Genomic DNA, 15,770 nt, shown 5'->3' with positions numbered 1-15,770 from the left:
CATACATCTATAATTATAAATCCTTTAAATTTACAGTGCTGTTGTTAACGGTCTACCACTGTAGATTTGCGTACCCTCCTATAATCTGAATTCGACGTTATCGCTAAACAGTATTCTGAACTAGTAATTTAGAGCTTTCTAGCTGGATGTCGACTAGAACCTTTCACTGAACATAATTAAAAAATAAAAGTTATGAACCATCTTCATTTCAACAAATGGCGATTCGGGGCTCGTCGGGATGATTTAAGCGAGTGGCCGATACGCAGAGTCACCTAAGACTCTTTAGATGTCTGTCAGCAGAGGCAGGCGGCGTTTCTGGACAACGGAGACCACAGTCACACAGCACTGGCCACACTAAGTGCCATGATTATGTGGCAGCTGCCACAAGGTGCCATTTCAGGTGAACCTGAATTTTAACTTTAATTTTTTCATACCTGAATGAATTTCACAGACTGTTTTTTCAAGTAATAATGATTTCAGGTTCAGGTTCTGGTGACACTAAAAAAGCTCCATACATTTACTACTGAAGCTCTATTACCTGATCGTCTCTACATTAGTGGCAGTTGGCCTGACCCCACCAGATGTCGCTGTGGAGCAGTAAAATGCGTGATCAATAATTAATATTACATTTCATATTAATGTTTATCTATCTATCTATCTATCTATCTATCTATCTATCTATCTATCTATCTATCTATCTATCTATCTATCTATCTATCTATCTATCTATCTATCTATCTATAAATAACCATCAGGGTGTAAACAGATTCAAGTGCTACCATGCTGTAAAGATGTGTTTTTGATTCTCTGAACATGGTAACTTTAAAATTAGTTATTTATTGTTATTTATAGTTATTATTTACTGTTGCATAACTTGAAATATTATTGGATTGATGGAATGAATTATAACATTTCTGTAAATTATGCTGATGTAATGTTTAATTCATACGAAAACCTACACATTTTAATTTAATTGAATGAATTACAGTTTTTTTAAATGGAGTGTTCTAACTTGGTAATATCAAAACTAGACACTTTGATTTGCAAAATACCTCTGATGTAATGGTTTAGTTTGATTTGTCAGCACATTTCTTCTCTCTCAATAAAACACATTTATTTCTCATTAATGTATCCATTTCTGTTTGCGGTGCAGGTGGCTGGATGACTAGTGGGAGAGTCCCTGTATGGCAGTGGTCTTGGCTTAACGTGATTGCAACATTCAATGACAAACACTGATGTTTGAACTGGACCTTTGCACCCTAACTTCATCAATAGTGGAGCAATAGTTCACTTTGAGGAACATGATAGCAGTCATGTATATCTAGAACAGGGGTGCTCACAGTTTTCAGCTTGCGAGCTACTTATAAGATGACCAAATCAGAAAGATCTACCGGGGTGGCGGCGAACGTAGTTTGTTGAGCGGGGGGGGGGGTGGCGAACGTAATTTGTTGAGTGGATTGCAGATTGGCTACCGTGAATGTCAATCAAAATACAACCGTCAGAGCAGATGTGCGATTCATCTACTACTATTTTATGTGACGCGATCTACGCACATTCCTTCGCGATCGACCGACACTTCCACATCGACGTAATGAGCACCCCTGATCTAGAACATCTGAGGAACGGGATGGCTGTCATGTATGTCTAGAACATCTGACAAACGTATTAGGTCCTTGTCAATAGACTCAAATGATTCTGATGCAAGCTGAAGGATTTTTCTCTTCTTGGAGATGTACTGCATGAAGTAGTTAGTTACCGTTCTTTACCAATTCTGTTCTGACAAAGATGCACAGCACAGTATATCCTTTAAACACGGCAAAATTAACTGGTGTTTGAATCATTTTGAAGATACATTAGACATTAGATACATTAATTATGTTAATTATGTTTGAGGATCTGATTAGTGAGACTAATCTTCACACCTCTTTGTTACCAGTGTTCAACACTTGTAGGGACCTTTGGGTGAACTTTGTGATGGTATAGAGGTCCTGGTATGTGATTTTTGGGCTCCATGAAAAACCATGTTTTTTGGTTGTGAAATGTCCTTATCTTCTGCTTCAAGACGGAAGTGTTGATAGTCATCAGCCCACACTTACTCCAGTCTTCTAAGCATGACTGTGACTTTGTCCATAGTCTCATCACCCTTGAGTTGATTATGTACTTTGGTTTATGGCTATAAAAGCAGGTTTGTATGAAGTTGAGAAGTGTGCACTCCACATAAACTTGTGTCTGTGTCAGTTTCTCCCAAGGCATCGCACAGCTCCTCAACCACTAAGACAAGAAATCATAGGTGAGGTAATGTATAGGTGATCTGTTTGTAAGGTGACCTTGGGTTTTTGAAAGGCTCCATCAAATAAAATGTATTATTATTATGATTATTATGTAAGGAATAGGTGATGTAAGGTATAGGTTATGTAAGGTATAGGTTATGTAAGGTATAGGTGATTAGATTAGATTCAACTTTATTGTCATTACACATGTACAAGTACAATGCAACTAAATGTAGTTTAGCATCTAACCAGAAGTGCAATAAAGTAGCAAGTGCAAAATGTACAATATATACAATCTACATAGATTTACAGATTATAGAATTTGGTATATATTATATAAACTATTTTGAAAACAGAATTTGGTGTGACCAAATTGTGATGTAAGGTATAGGTGACGTAATGTATAGGTGATGTAAGGTATAGGTGATGTAAGGTATAGGTGATGTAAGTTATAGGTTACGTAAGGTATAGGTGATGTAAGGTATAGGTGACGTAATGTATAGGTGATGTAATGTATAGGTGATGTAAGTTATAGGTTACGTAAGGTATAAGTGATGTAAGGTATAGGTGACGTAATGTATAGGTGATGTAAGGTATAGGTGATGTAAGTTATAGGTTACGTAAGGTATAGGTGATGTAAGGTATAGGTGACGTAATGAATAGGTGATGTAAGGTATAGGTGATGTAAGGTATAGGTGACGTAATGTATAGGTGACGTAATGTATGGGTAAGGTATAGGTGACGTAAGATATATGTGACCCCTATCTAACAGAATTAATGTGTTGTCACAATAATTCTCTTTTTTATGCTTGTAGTGATTTACTTTTTCATTCGGGCCTCAAACCTAGAGCCTTTGTAAGCTTGGGGCGGGGCTGGGCTGGGCTGGTGGCATCTTGGGGCTGCTGCCGATCCTTGCTGGTCCATCCATTTGCCCCCGCCACGAAGAGTGTGTTAGTTCGGATGAATGTTTGTTTTTGTCCTTGTCTCCGTTTGTATAGGTAGATGAATGAGTATGTGTTGGAGGGGGGGGGGTATATGGGGACGTGTGTATATATTGGGGTGAATGTGTAAGTACATTTGTGGGTGTGTATATGTATGTATTTCCGGGGCCCAGCTTGGTGCTGCGGCATGGCGGTTGGCCCACTCACCTGGGTGGTTGTGGTCCGGGGTGGCTTGGGGCTCCTCCTGCCGGGTAGGGGTGGTTCTCGGGGGCACGTGGCGCTGGGGCTTTGCTACTGGCCCATGGTGGAGGGGGCGGCATCCTGGGGGGGGGGCTCTGTTTCCTCTGGACCTGCACTCCTTGGCTGGGGGGGCGCTGTCCGGGGTCTCCCTCTCCCGCCCGCTGGGGCAGGCATGCGAGGGTCATGGGGAAGTGTGGCCCTGGGACTCCACTGCTCCTGGAGGGGCCGTGGGTGGGTGGGATTCCCGGGTCTTTCTCTGCCTACCTCTGGCCTCTGGGGGAATGTTGTCGCAGCTTTATACCCTTGCTGGCAAGTACATTCTGTACATTTATCCTATTCTGCACTTTTATGTTGCACATAAACACATATTCACAGATACATATACATCACAGTCATTTGTGGGTCGTTCCAGGATTTTGGTACATTTCAGGGGTGGTAATTTCTGAAAATTTGATCTTCAATTTGATCATTTTTAGTCATATATTTATTAGCTACAGGTTATAGACAATCAAAAAGTTTGATTCGTCAAGCTCAGATATGGAAGCAGTTTTTTTTAATTAGATGTAAATTGGTATGCAGTAACAGAGTTGCGACTAACAGGGTTGCAAATTTAGTCTAAGTTGTGATCAAGGAAAGATCAAGGACAAATATGGTTATATAAGTATATAAAGTAAATTTTGACTCTACTCAATATTAGTCTTACAATATGAGGAACAGGGTTGCATTCACTGAGTGACACACACAACTTGGACAAACATATTTGGGAAAAAAACCTTGAAAATTGTTAGAGCACACATTTTTCTTGCCATGTGGGCAGGAAATGTCCTTGTGATGCAAATTCCTTTGTGCCAGTAAACAAATATTGTTAACTCTTTCTCTGCCAGATATAATGCCTTATGGTAACAGGGCTGTGCGAATGTTGTGGAACACAACTTAATAGTGTAAAAACTGTGACATGCAATACAATGTAGACCAAAGAAGTTGTTTTCACAAGTAAAGGAGATGCATTTCAACAATATTAAAGAAGAAGTAATTTATTTAGAGCTTATTTTAATTGTTAAATTTGGCAAAGGAGTTGGTCACCCAATGTGTGGGACAAGAGAAAACGGCCATTTTTTGAGGTGGTCCAAAGGTATTCGATGTCACGCCTGGCACCACCCCCTCTCTGTCTGTGTAGCCTGGCTCCTCCTCCTCTAGTCTTTTCAGCTTCTGTTTAGTTCCACCTCTGTTTTTGTTTCATTGGTTTCAGCTGTCGCTTGTTTTAGGATTTGTTTGGGTTTGTATTTACTCCTTGTGTTTCAGGTATTCGGTGGGGGTCAATGTTGAAAGTTAAGTCTTGCTTCAGTTCGTATGTTAAAGGTTAGGTCTTGCGTGTGCTTCAGTTCTGTATGTTTCGCTCTACGTCTTGCTTGTACTTTGGTTTGAATGTAGGTATCTAGATTATGGGTGGGAATCGTTTACTATCTCAGGATTCGATTCAATTCCGATTTTGGGGGCCACGATTTGATTCAAAATCGATTTTCAATTCAAAACGATTTTCGATTCAAAAAACGATTTGATTTATAAAAATTTCTGCTTCAGTCTATAAAATCTGCATGATCTACTACAGTCTGCTTTGCAAGACAGAATGACAAATACAGAAAATAAAGTGTCTTTCACTTTTAATGAACAAAAACAATGTGCTTTGGTAAAATAAAATGCTTTTTGTTGTGTTACCAAAATTCTTTAGCTTCATTTTGCAAGCTCTCAGGGCTGGCTCGGATGCAGTTCTCCCAGCTGTTGCTAGGGGCACCAGAGTCAGTCCCAGACTAAACCGGCGTAACCGTACACAGCCAGGTCCCTGCTTCCTCTGTGGTTGCTTCTCGTTTAATGGTGTCTCGCCACCTCTCTCTGTTATGCTTTCTCTTTACTTATTTGAGTATCTATCTCCTGCGTCGCTTCCTGACTCATCTCAAGTTTTCCCAATCCTGTATTTCTTCCTATCCGTTTTGCCTTTATTTTTGGGAAGGGTTTTATTTTTCTGCTGGCGTCCTTGGTTTTGTTTTTACTGTTGTTATTTTGCTTCTTTCTTCCGTCTCTCTGCAGTTGAGTGTTATTTTCTACGCGTTGTATTTTCTATTTACTCTGTGCCCTCACAGTTTTTGTTTCTATTCTTTTGTGCATTGAGTCTTCTGCGTTGTTTTGTTTGTTCTGGGTCGCTGTGCGCATTTCCCTCTCGCTAATACATTTGACAAGTATCAAACGTCTTGCTCTTGCGAGCCGGCACTTGGGTCCACCCTTCTCTATATTATTTCACTTGGGTCCACCCTTCTCTATATTATTTCACACGGTGTGTACGTTCCCGTGGTCACGGCGTTACACACTCCTTGCACACGAGCTACATTGTGTCAAGTTTGGTCTTCCCTGGCATTCGGTAAAAACCAAAATGAACCCATATTTTTGCCTTAAATGAAGACGGGACAGGTTGAATATCTTTCCTCCATTTGTTTTGAAACTTTTCCGCACGAGTGTGGAGTGTTTTGGGACATTTAAAATTGATTCTGAATCGTAGTAAATGAGAATCAATTTTTGATATATGAATCGATTTTTTGGAACACCTCTAATCTAGATCTTTATTGTGCTATGCTTTCAGTGTCGTTCTCCGTGTTAAAGTTTGGTGTGTGTACTTTGCTCAAGTTTCAGTGTGTAAGGATCATTTCAGTTTCGTCAAGTTTCCCTTTGTTGTGTTACAGTTTGCCTTGTGGCAGTGGGGAACCGTCAGGGCCCTCTTTGCCCTCTCAGAGGGCCTAAAATATTCTTAAAACGTAAATATATATAATACAATTTATCCAATTTTATTTTATCTACTTACAGTTTGACAATCGCCATCTAAACAATTACAAAAATATAAGCAAATAAATTATTCACCCGTGTCTATTCAATCTGTGTTGGAAGGTGAGGGGTTAAGTGGAAGCCTGTGAGCTTGTGTCTCCCCCTATCAGGACTGTGATGCCCACTGTTCGTTTACAGAGGGCCTGGCAGTTATAATTCAGCGCAATACCAGTTTCAAATGACAGCAAAATTGACTAATCATATCTTTCCTCTTAGTCGGCGGGCTTAACTGTATGATAATTTCCACCCGCTGTGGCGACGCTAGCTATCGTTAGCGTACCACCGCTAGCTATTTTCGATTCATTCCTTTGATGTCCTCGCGCACCTTGTTTACATATTCCGCTCCCGAGGAACACGGAGCTGTGAACCTTATTTTGTTGGAACCTCATTTTGCTTAAGAAGTTATATAGTACATATGTTATTGTTTATTGCGTTTTTAAAGCTGTACTGTCGTCTCAATTTTATTTATTTTTTTTATTGCAGTTAATTAGGATTCGGGGGGGGGGGGGGGGTGATGGGAGTGGGCCCAGGTTTAATGGTCACGGTTTGCTACTGCCTTGTGGTATATGGTTAGTTTCAGAGTTGTTATGTTTGCCTTGTGTTGTATATGGTTAGTTTAGGTTTAGTCACGTTTCCTTATGTTATATGTCAACAGTGTATTGTCCTGCGAGTCCGTGTCTAGTTTAAGTAGCCTACGTGTTCTGTATTTTCTTTTTCTGAGTGTATTGTGAGCATTCTTATGGTGTTCGTTTCTGTTTGTTTTGGTTATGTTTCACGTTTGATTCCGGTATCTTTGTATTGCCTCTAATCTTATGTTTTGGTTCTTTGTGTATGTTCATCGTCCTTAGGTGCTTTGTGTAAATATAGTTGTTTTGAGTTTACTTGGGTATGTGTCACATTCATGTTTGATTAGTCTGTAGTCGTTGTGTTCGTTCTAGTGTTTACCATGCCACGCAAAAGTAGAGTGCTCCATGCAAACACAACACGGTTAGCCAGTATGGCTACTTCTAGTAGCCTTGAGTCCAGCTCTCCAGCGCCAGTGCGTCCGCCCCCTGATTTTGCAACCACCCCAACGTTACATTCGGTCTTTTGAATAATATCTAAGGAGCTTTTTCCACCAAATTTTACAGTTTGTCTTAGAACAAGTACATTGTTAAAAAAAAATAGTAATTTAGTACTATTACATTTGTACATTTGAAATTTAAGTGGTGGGACAGGAAATGTACCAAAATCCTGGAATGACCCTTGTGCTATATGTCTTGGGTACACTTTCTGCTCTTCTTTGCAGTGGTCATGTGAGCTAGTTGTTTTTTTTTATATATATATTTACTTATTTTTTTAATAATATATATATATTATATTTTTATCCCCTGCCCTTCTGTCTTTTCCCTTTTTATTCTCTCTCTCCCCCTCTATTCTTTTCCCCTCTTTTCTATATACTATCTTCTCATGGTCCACCTAACCCCAATAATTATCACTTTGCACTATATTATACAGAATTGTTATTATTAGATCTATTATTTGATCTATTGATAGATAAGGGAGTGGACGTGGGCCAAAAAAAAGAGCCTTTGTAAGTTACTTCCATTGACCACTAAGAGGGCTCACTTGCACAGGAGGATAGTGCTAGTTATACAGGGAGTCTGAATCAATAGAGAAGAGACACCAAGCCAAGTGTCCAAGACAACTACTGTTCTCCTGTGTATTTATTTCTCCTGTTTTCACAGGTTGGTAAATGCTGAAAATGCATAAACAACCTCAAAACAATGGTTAATTTATCATTAAATCATGAAAATACAGAGTTACATTACCATTTTAGTAATAGGAATGTCAAGTTTAAAACAAGCGAAATGCACACTAATTATACTCATTGAAATGAATATATCTGGTTCAAGGGTTGTTGATGGTCCGCTTTTAATTTGTTAAACACATTTTAAGACTTAATGGCTCAGTAACGTTGTTTATATTGTCTGTAGAGTAGCTTGCCAATGTGCCTAGAATTTAGTTGGATTTTACCTTGGAAAAATTACATTATTGTAAAGAGTTTGAATGTTTGGCTGTTATCTCCCATAGTGGAGTGGTGCTAATCCTTATGCTTTCGTGTAAAAATATAAGGGGTCCTGGACTTTGGTTGGGCTGGTGGGAATGCTCGCAGCAACCAGCGGAAATTTTCCCTAATTTTTAAATCAAAAACTTGACAGGTATGAGCTAAAATCCAGGAGACAAATGTAATTTAGGCAAGAACATGTGTATACAAATATGTATTTCATACATAACAAATGTACTGTGATGGGAATGCTCTGAATAATTCGAGAAGAGACGCCAAGTTAAACACAACTAAAGTAGTTAAGCAAAACCTGTGTATTTATTTCTTCTGTCTTCACAGAACACATCTGGTACAGCACCTCGAGTCGGAGGTGTGTAACATATAGGTTTGCTTTCCTCCTTAATTATGTTGTTCTTTCTCTTCCACATATACATATCTTCTACATACATTTTAAAAAAATTAGTCATTTTTGCCATTTGAGTCTTTCAGTTTCATTGTCTGATATGGGGAAGGAGGTGTAGAATAGCCAAATTAATGTTTTGCTTTTCTGTTTGACATGGAATTAACTCAATAAATGTATATTGTACATAAATAGTTATTTTGTTTTGTTGCCTTTTTAGTGTAATGGGAAGTTACATATTTTATCTATTTTGCACCCTTGCAATTACTGGTGTTGCAAATGGAGCGTCTATGAAAGGTATCCACTTAACACAAACATTCACATTTTTCACACATCATGTGATGGTTTTGTGCAGTTGAACAAATCTGAAGTGAGTTCCTCTGTTCATTGTAGCCAGAAACCTCGCTCTGTATGGCAAAGCCACGCAGTCAGACTTGGTGGATAACCCTCGGGCACCACAAGGCCATGCCTACAATGCAATAGATGGAAATCGAGATGCAAACTATAATCATGGATCCTGCACTGCCACAAAGACTCAAACAGACCCGTGGTGGAGGGTTGACCTTCTGGACGAGTACACAGTAACCTCTGTTACTGTAACTAACAGAAAAGACTGCTGTTCCGACAAGATCAATGGAGCTGAGATTCACATAGGAAACTCTTTGCTCAACAATGGAAACAACAACGCATTGTGAGAGGATGCTCACAGCTGTATGGAACTGTAAAATAGACTGACACACACACTTGCAAACATTCTCATGTTATTCTTCCTTACACTTCAGGGCAGGTGTCATTTCTAGCATCACTGCAGGACATTCCGTCACCTACAACTTTGAGAAAGGTGTCTCAGGACGTTATGTCAGTGTAGTCATACCCGGAAAAAATCAACTAACTCTCTGTGAGTTTGAAGTCTATGGTTATCCCACTCCACACGGTGAGTTTCTTAAACCCCTACGATGCTAAACTACAACCCCTGGCAAAAAGTATGGAATCATCACTCTGGGATCAGCACTCATTCAGACATTTTTTTCTGTAGAACAAACTCGGATGAAAAACATGATGCGATAATAAGGTCATTCCAAAGTGCAATGTGTCGGCTTTCAGAAACACTAAAACAAATGAAAAAATCATTGTGGAAACAAAGTAAATTTTACTTTTATTGAGCAAGCACAGGGAAAAAATATGGAATCATGAAAAACAGATAAACAAAAGAAAATTCAAAATACATCACTAGTATTTAGTTTAGCACCACCTTTGACTTTTATAACGGTTGGCAGTCTCTGAGGCATGGACTTGATGAGTGACTAACAGTATTCTTCATCAATTTGGTGCCAACTCTCTTTGATAGCAGTTGCCAGATCAGCTTTGCAGGTCGGAGCCTTTTGTGGATAATTTTTTCCAATTGGGTGGAGATCTGGACTATTTGCAGGCCATGACATCGACCGAATGTGTCTTTCTCCAAAGAATGCCTTCACTGTTTTTGCCCTATGGCACGATGCATTGTCATCTTGGAAAATTTTTTCATCATCTCCAAACATCTGTTCAAATGATGGGATGAGAAAACTGTCCAAAATGTCAATGTAAACTTGTGCATTGATAGAAGAATTAACCACAGTCATCTCCCCAGTCATTTCCACTGTGGACATTTGGTTGTTTTTTTTCAGCCAGTCCTCTTTATAAATCTCACTGGAACGGCACCAAACAAAAGTTCCAGCATCACCTGGTCCAATGCAGATTCTTGACTCATCACTGAAGATAACTTTCATCCAGTCATCCACAGTCCATGATTGCCTCTCTGTGATGATGTAGACCTACACATTACCAATAGATATAATATATAGTATGATTATGCTTACCTGTGACCAGTCTGCACCCAGTGGACCAAAAGAGTAAGAGTTCAAAGCTCAGGCTTTTACTTACCTGGGCAGGTTTAACCTTTGTAGAAGAGGAGGGATGTACATAAACTGTACAAAACAGATTATGTATGTGCACATGTAAAATGGAAATTATGTAAAGAGAGTAATGTCGTGACATGCGAATATGTGACCACAGATGTTTATTTAATTATGTATTGATAGCAATTAGAATGTCTTATATTCTTTGTCCATGTGTCACCTGTAACGTAAATGGAATATTCTTGGGGAGGGGCTGACGGAATATAACGGGGTGTAACTAGCCCGGGATGAGACTAGCCCGGGAGAGCAGGCTAGGAACGTATGTCCAGGTGGGATCTATGTGACTTTGCAGTCACAGATCACTATACTCTGACTAAGAGGGTCAATTTAGTACTGTTTTATTTGTTGTCAAGAACACGCGTTGTAAATATGTATATAGCTGTGGGTGTCTCATAATTAATGGTGCAAAAGAAAATCAAGTTTCAACCTCTTGTGCGGACTTATTCCAGGCCACAAGGCCCCTCACCCGACACTACCCATAGAGTGTGACTCCCTACATCCGTACACTTAAGGAGTTTTAGGTCGCGCTTTATCACACTCTCCTTAGCCCATTGCAGTCTTGCTCTTTTCTGTTTAGGTGTCAATGATGGTTTTCTTTAACTTTCCTGTATTAATCCCATTTCCTTTAGACGATTTCTTACGGTCACACACATTGGCTCCAGCTTCCTCCCATTTATACTTCATCTGTTTAGTTGTACTTCATCGTTTTCAAGACAAATGGCCATTGTCTTGACACTTTGAGGTCTTTCTTCGTCTATCAGTACGTTTGGCTTTAACAACCATTCCATGATGTTTGTATTTGGTCCATATCTTGGATACAGCTGACTGTGAACAGCCCACATCTTTAGCAACCATGCGTGAAGAGTTACCTTCTTCAAGAAGTTTCACAATCCTCTCTTTTGTTTCAAGAGACATTTCTCTTGTTGGAGCCGTGGTTCTTGCCACTCCACTTTGTCCAGCAGCCCTCCAAGGTGTCATGACTGCAGGTGTTTTTACCTGCAGACTAACGAGCAGATCTATTCTGAGGCAGGTGTCCATTTAGGGAAAGGAAATTGACTGGGTGTGTCCTTATATTCTACCTACAGTTTGAGGTATTCCATATTTTTTCAGCAAACCGCGGCATGTTGCTGGATCGAGGCAGACATGCTTCAAAATTAAAGAGTTCCCGGATCCTGTTATGGCAGGATCTGGCTCAAATTAAGCCCTGCCCCTCCCCCTTTGCAACTATTTAAGCTTCCTCCTCTCTCTTCCGGGTTGCGAAGTATTGTTGCCATGCCACGTACCAAGCGTTCTTTCCATGTTACTGCCTTTCTGTGTCCCGACCTCTGCTCTCCTCCTAGACCTTGTTCCCTGCCTAGTCCCTCTGTACCTCCTGGATTTTGTCTCACCGGCGTGACCCTGGACTATCCTGACTACATTTACAATACTCCTACACAACACACCCTGAACGGAGTATCTCACATGTTCGATTGCTCTGTGATCGTAGTTTCAATAAAAGCGGCTATTCTCCGCACTTGGATCCTTGTCTGCCTGATCAGTACGTTACAAAAAGTTACATTTCCTTTGTTTCCACAATGATTTTCATCATTTCTTTTAGTGTTTCTGAAAGCCAACTGTGACGCCGAAGGCGTCGGAACAGAGGCAACCGGAGGCGTGGGTGAGACAGAGGTACGTTTATTCTCCATGGCTTTAAACGGCAGACTCAAGTAAAACTCGTAGCGCATACAGGGATGCAGAAGTAATGCTCGTAGCGCAAACACAACACAGTGATGCCCAAGTAATGCTCTTAGCACACACAATATGTGTATAGGATCTCTTGGATCAGCGACGCTCGTAGTGGCAATGTGCAGCACTGGACCAGACGACCTGCGGGCTTAAGAAGTGCAAAGTAAACAAGAAACAGGTGCTCAGTATGATGGTGATTGCGACTGTGGGAGTGGCTGAGTGCGCGGGGGTGTGTGCTGGGATCGGCTGCTGGCTGGGTTGCGCGCCCTCTGGTGGCGACCCGGCCCCCTCACCGTGACACCAAGAAGTTGCACTTTGGAATGACCTTATTAATGCATCATGTTTTTGATCCGAGTTGTGACGGGCAGGGTGAGCGAAACAAAAAGGAAGCGATCACGCCAAATCTCAGAGAAAATGGATGGTTTAATGAAGAAAGTGCACAAACCAAAAACCCGTGACATGATCCGAATTAGGGATATAATAACCAGCAGTCAACTGGTACAAAGACAACACATATATAGACAAACAAACCACCCTCAGGTGAGACAGATTGCAGGCTCCGCCCACCTGAGGGACGAACACAACACAACAACAACAAAACAACTGCCGCTGTGGACGGAGGCGACCAGTAGGGGGCCCGCAGTACCGTGACACGAGTTTGTTTTACAGAATAAAATGTCTGAATGAGTGCTCATCCCAGACTGGTGATTCCATAATTTTGCCAGGGGTTATAGCAGTAGTTGAGCCTAGTTACAGTTGTTGTGTTCTTTAACCTTTCATGCTCATAGAATCAGTCACAGTTTGCAATATAAAACTATTATAATACATTATTCCAGTATCTATAACACTTTATAGGCTACACATCTATTTTAAAAAGTGACTCAGAGGAGACAAACGAGATATTCATATATTCAAAATTTCAGTTTAGACATTTAGTATATAAGATGATCCCTTAGGAAAAACAACTCTGATGATTCCTTAGAAAAACATTTTTGTACAGTGTATATTTTTTTATTGTATTTATTTATTTTTTTATTGTATTTTTTATTGTAATTGTTCCCTGCAACATGCTCCATTTTCAATACACTGTACCTTGTGCAGGGGAGAATGTGGCACTCAAGGCGAGAGCTACACAGTCCAGCCTCTATGTAACAGGTTTTCCTTCCAACGCCATTGATGGAAACCCAGATGGTGTGTACGGCCATGGTTCCTGCACACACACTGAACAAGACTTCGGGCCCTGGTGGAGACTGGATCTGCTGGAACAACACAAAGTGTTTTCCATTCATGTCACCAACAGGCAGGAGCTTCCTGAACGGTTGAAAGGAGCTGAAATCAGAATTGGAGACAGTCTGAACAACAATGGCAATAATAACCCAAGGTGAACTACTCTAAGGTTTACGCAAAAATATACACATAATAATATTATTACTGGTAATAGTAATAATTTTCCTTCTCTTCCTACATGTCCAGATGTGCAGAGATCCTCTCCACTGATACTAATACTAAATTGTCCTATGAATGTAAGGGGATGGAGGGACGCTACATAAACATTGTGATTCCAGGAAGAAAAGAGTATCTTACACTCTGTGAGGTGGAGGTGTTTGGATCTCCTCTTCTCTGATCACGTCGATCCACATCAGTTGTTGGCCACTGTTGTACTTTTGGCATATATTAAATAAAGATTTGTAAGCATTAATACCCTATGCAAGATTATTGTTTTTCCATTAGCAGTTAAATGGGTGTGTAGGACGAGCAGAGAGACCTTCAGTCTGGCATGGTCTACATAACATTTAGACTGACTTTGGAAGGTCTTGCTTTCTAGTCAATTGTTTTGTTTTGGTTTTGTTGCCACTCTGGCAGTTTCTTTTTTGTCTCTAAAGACAATACAGTTTTTATGTATTGAGTGAAGATCCTAGCTGTGTGGCAGAGTCTTTAGCCTTGGTTCAAAATAGGACCTTAGTGGGACCACCTCTCTCCTTTCTCAGGATTCATCTCACTGAGATGATGTATAAGGAGAATCATCTCACCGAGATGAATCCTGTCATTGTTAGTTTGTGGCTCTAAGAGTTCTGTTATAAGCATTATTTAGTTTAATGTTGAGCAACTGATGAATAAAGGTGACAGCGTGGGTGAGTATTACTGATGGTCTGTTGAAAGGTCCAATCACATAAGACATTTAGAAAAATAAAAATGAGAAACTGATTTAACTCACATTAATTGGTCAAATAGAAAAAATGTAATGTGTAGTTAATGAGAGTTTTATTCATTTAAGAGAGAGTGTGATGTAATAAGTCACCTACTGATCACCAAGTCACATACATAAGAACGATCAGGATGATGTAGTGAATCATACCTGTGAAAGTCAACAAGATCGGACAGGTGTGTCTATGGTCTGGATGTGCGGCGGATGTGATTTGAAGCCGGACTCTACATAAAAGTCCGCTGATAGTTGTGACTGAAGGCAGCCGCTGCCAGTCTGTGGCCATAACTGGAGATGTACTCTGAGACGTCTTCTCATGGCATCAGCCGATCTTACACACAGTCGATCTGTGAAATACAAAATTATGACTTCCTTGAGGCCTGTTTTGATTAATAATTAAATCAAGGGTGGTCCATGACTTTTGTATAGTACTGCTTATAAGTTATACTAATGGTGAAGGAGAAAGGCAGGATGCCAAGATGCAATGTCTCTTTAAGTAGCTTTATTGGTGTAGAACAGACCTGGACAAACTACGGCCCACGGGGCACATCCGGCCCGTTGTGCGTCCCTGTCCGGCCTGCGAGAGGCCAATCATAAATGAAACAAATATCTATGTCGTGCGTGCAATACAACTGTGACGCTTTTATTTTGAAAGCGCTACGTTTGTGTTAATTCCGTGTGGACGTACCTACGTGTGTGTGTGAGCTGTGTGAGAAACACTGTAGGTGATCAGCGACAAGTGAACGTTGCACCTTGCGCGAACCTCCGCAAACGGCGGAAAATTTACGTGACGAATTTTAATTGTGCATTGTGTTCCAGTGAAGTGCTGGAATTTAGGCTAAAGTACTTGAAAATGCTTGAAATTGTAACTGTATTTCAATTCACAACAAATAGATGACTGAACAGGGGGGTATTCAGGTTTTCCGTTCAAGATCCCGAGCTTAGAGAGAACCTGAGTCAGCTGGGAAATATTTAAATGGACATTGAAAGTGCCGTAGAAGTGCTTTAAAGCTAGGTTTAAGCCAGGTTTGTACTTGATGCGGCGCGAGCGGCGCGAGGGTTCGCGCGGCAAAAATTATGTAATCGCGGTGGCGGAGGGCCTCACGCACTGTCGATTC

The 15,770-nt window shown here is 40.5% G+C and overlaps 1 protein-coding gene across 3 annotated transcripts; it reads left to right on the top strand.

Annotated features, from left to right (window-relative positions):
• The first annotated feature begins 2,160 nt into the window (after nt 1-2,160).
• On the top strand, nt 2,161-14,148 carry LOC143491266 (fucolectin-4-like). Of its 3 annotated transcripts, none has more exons than XM_076990117.1 (7): nt 2,161-2,290; nt 8,709-8,739; nt 8,990-9,066; nt 9,163-9,460; nt 9,552-9,703; nt 13,551-13,830; nt 13,923-14,148. In XM_076990117.1, exons 1-7 carry the CDS (start codon nt 2,170-2,172, stop codon nt 14,071-14,073), a joined length of 1,110 nt encoding a protein of 369 aa, XP_076846232.1. In that variant the 5' UTR covers nt 2,161-2,169; the 3' UTR covers nt 14,074-14,148. The 3 variants fall into 3 exon arrangements, with proteins under 3 accessions (XP_076846232.1, XP_076846233.1, XP_076846234.1); XM_076990118.1 differs by having other exon boundaries at nt 2,219-2,295; XM_076990119.1 differs by lacking the exon at nt 2,161-2,290 and adding an exon at nt 8,440-8,523.
• Nucleotides 14,149-15,770: the final 1,622 nt, after the last annotated feature.

This window comes from Brachyhypopomus gauderio, unplaced genomic scaffold (genome assembly GCF_052324685.1).
Source record: "Brachyhypopomus gauderio isolate BG-103 unplaced genomic scaffold, BGAUD_0.2 sc73, whole genome shotgun sequence".
NCBI lineage: Eukaryota > Metazoa > Chordata > Actinopteri > Gymnotiformes > Hypopomidae > Brachyhypopomus > Brachyhypopomus gauderio.
The sequence above is the reverse complement of the archived record's forward strand: the minus strand, read 5'-3'. Positions and strand labels throughout refer to the sequence as shown.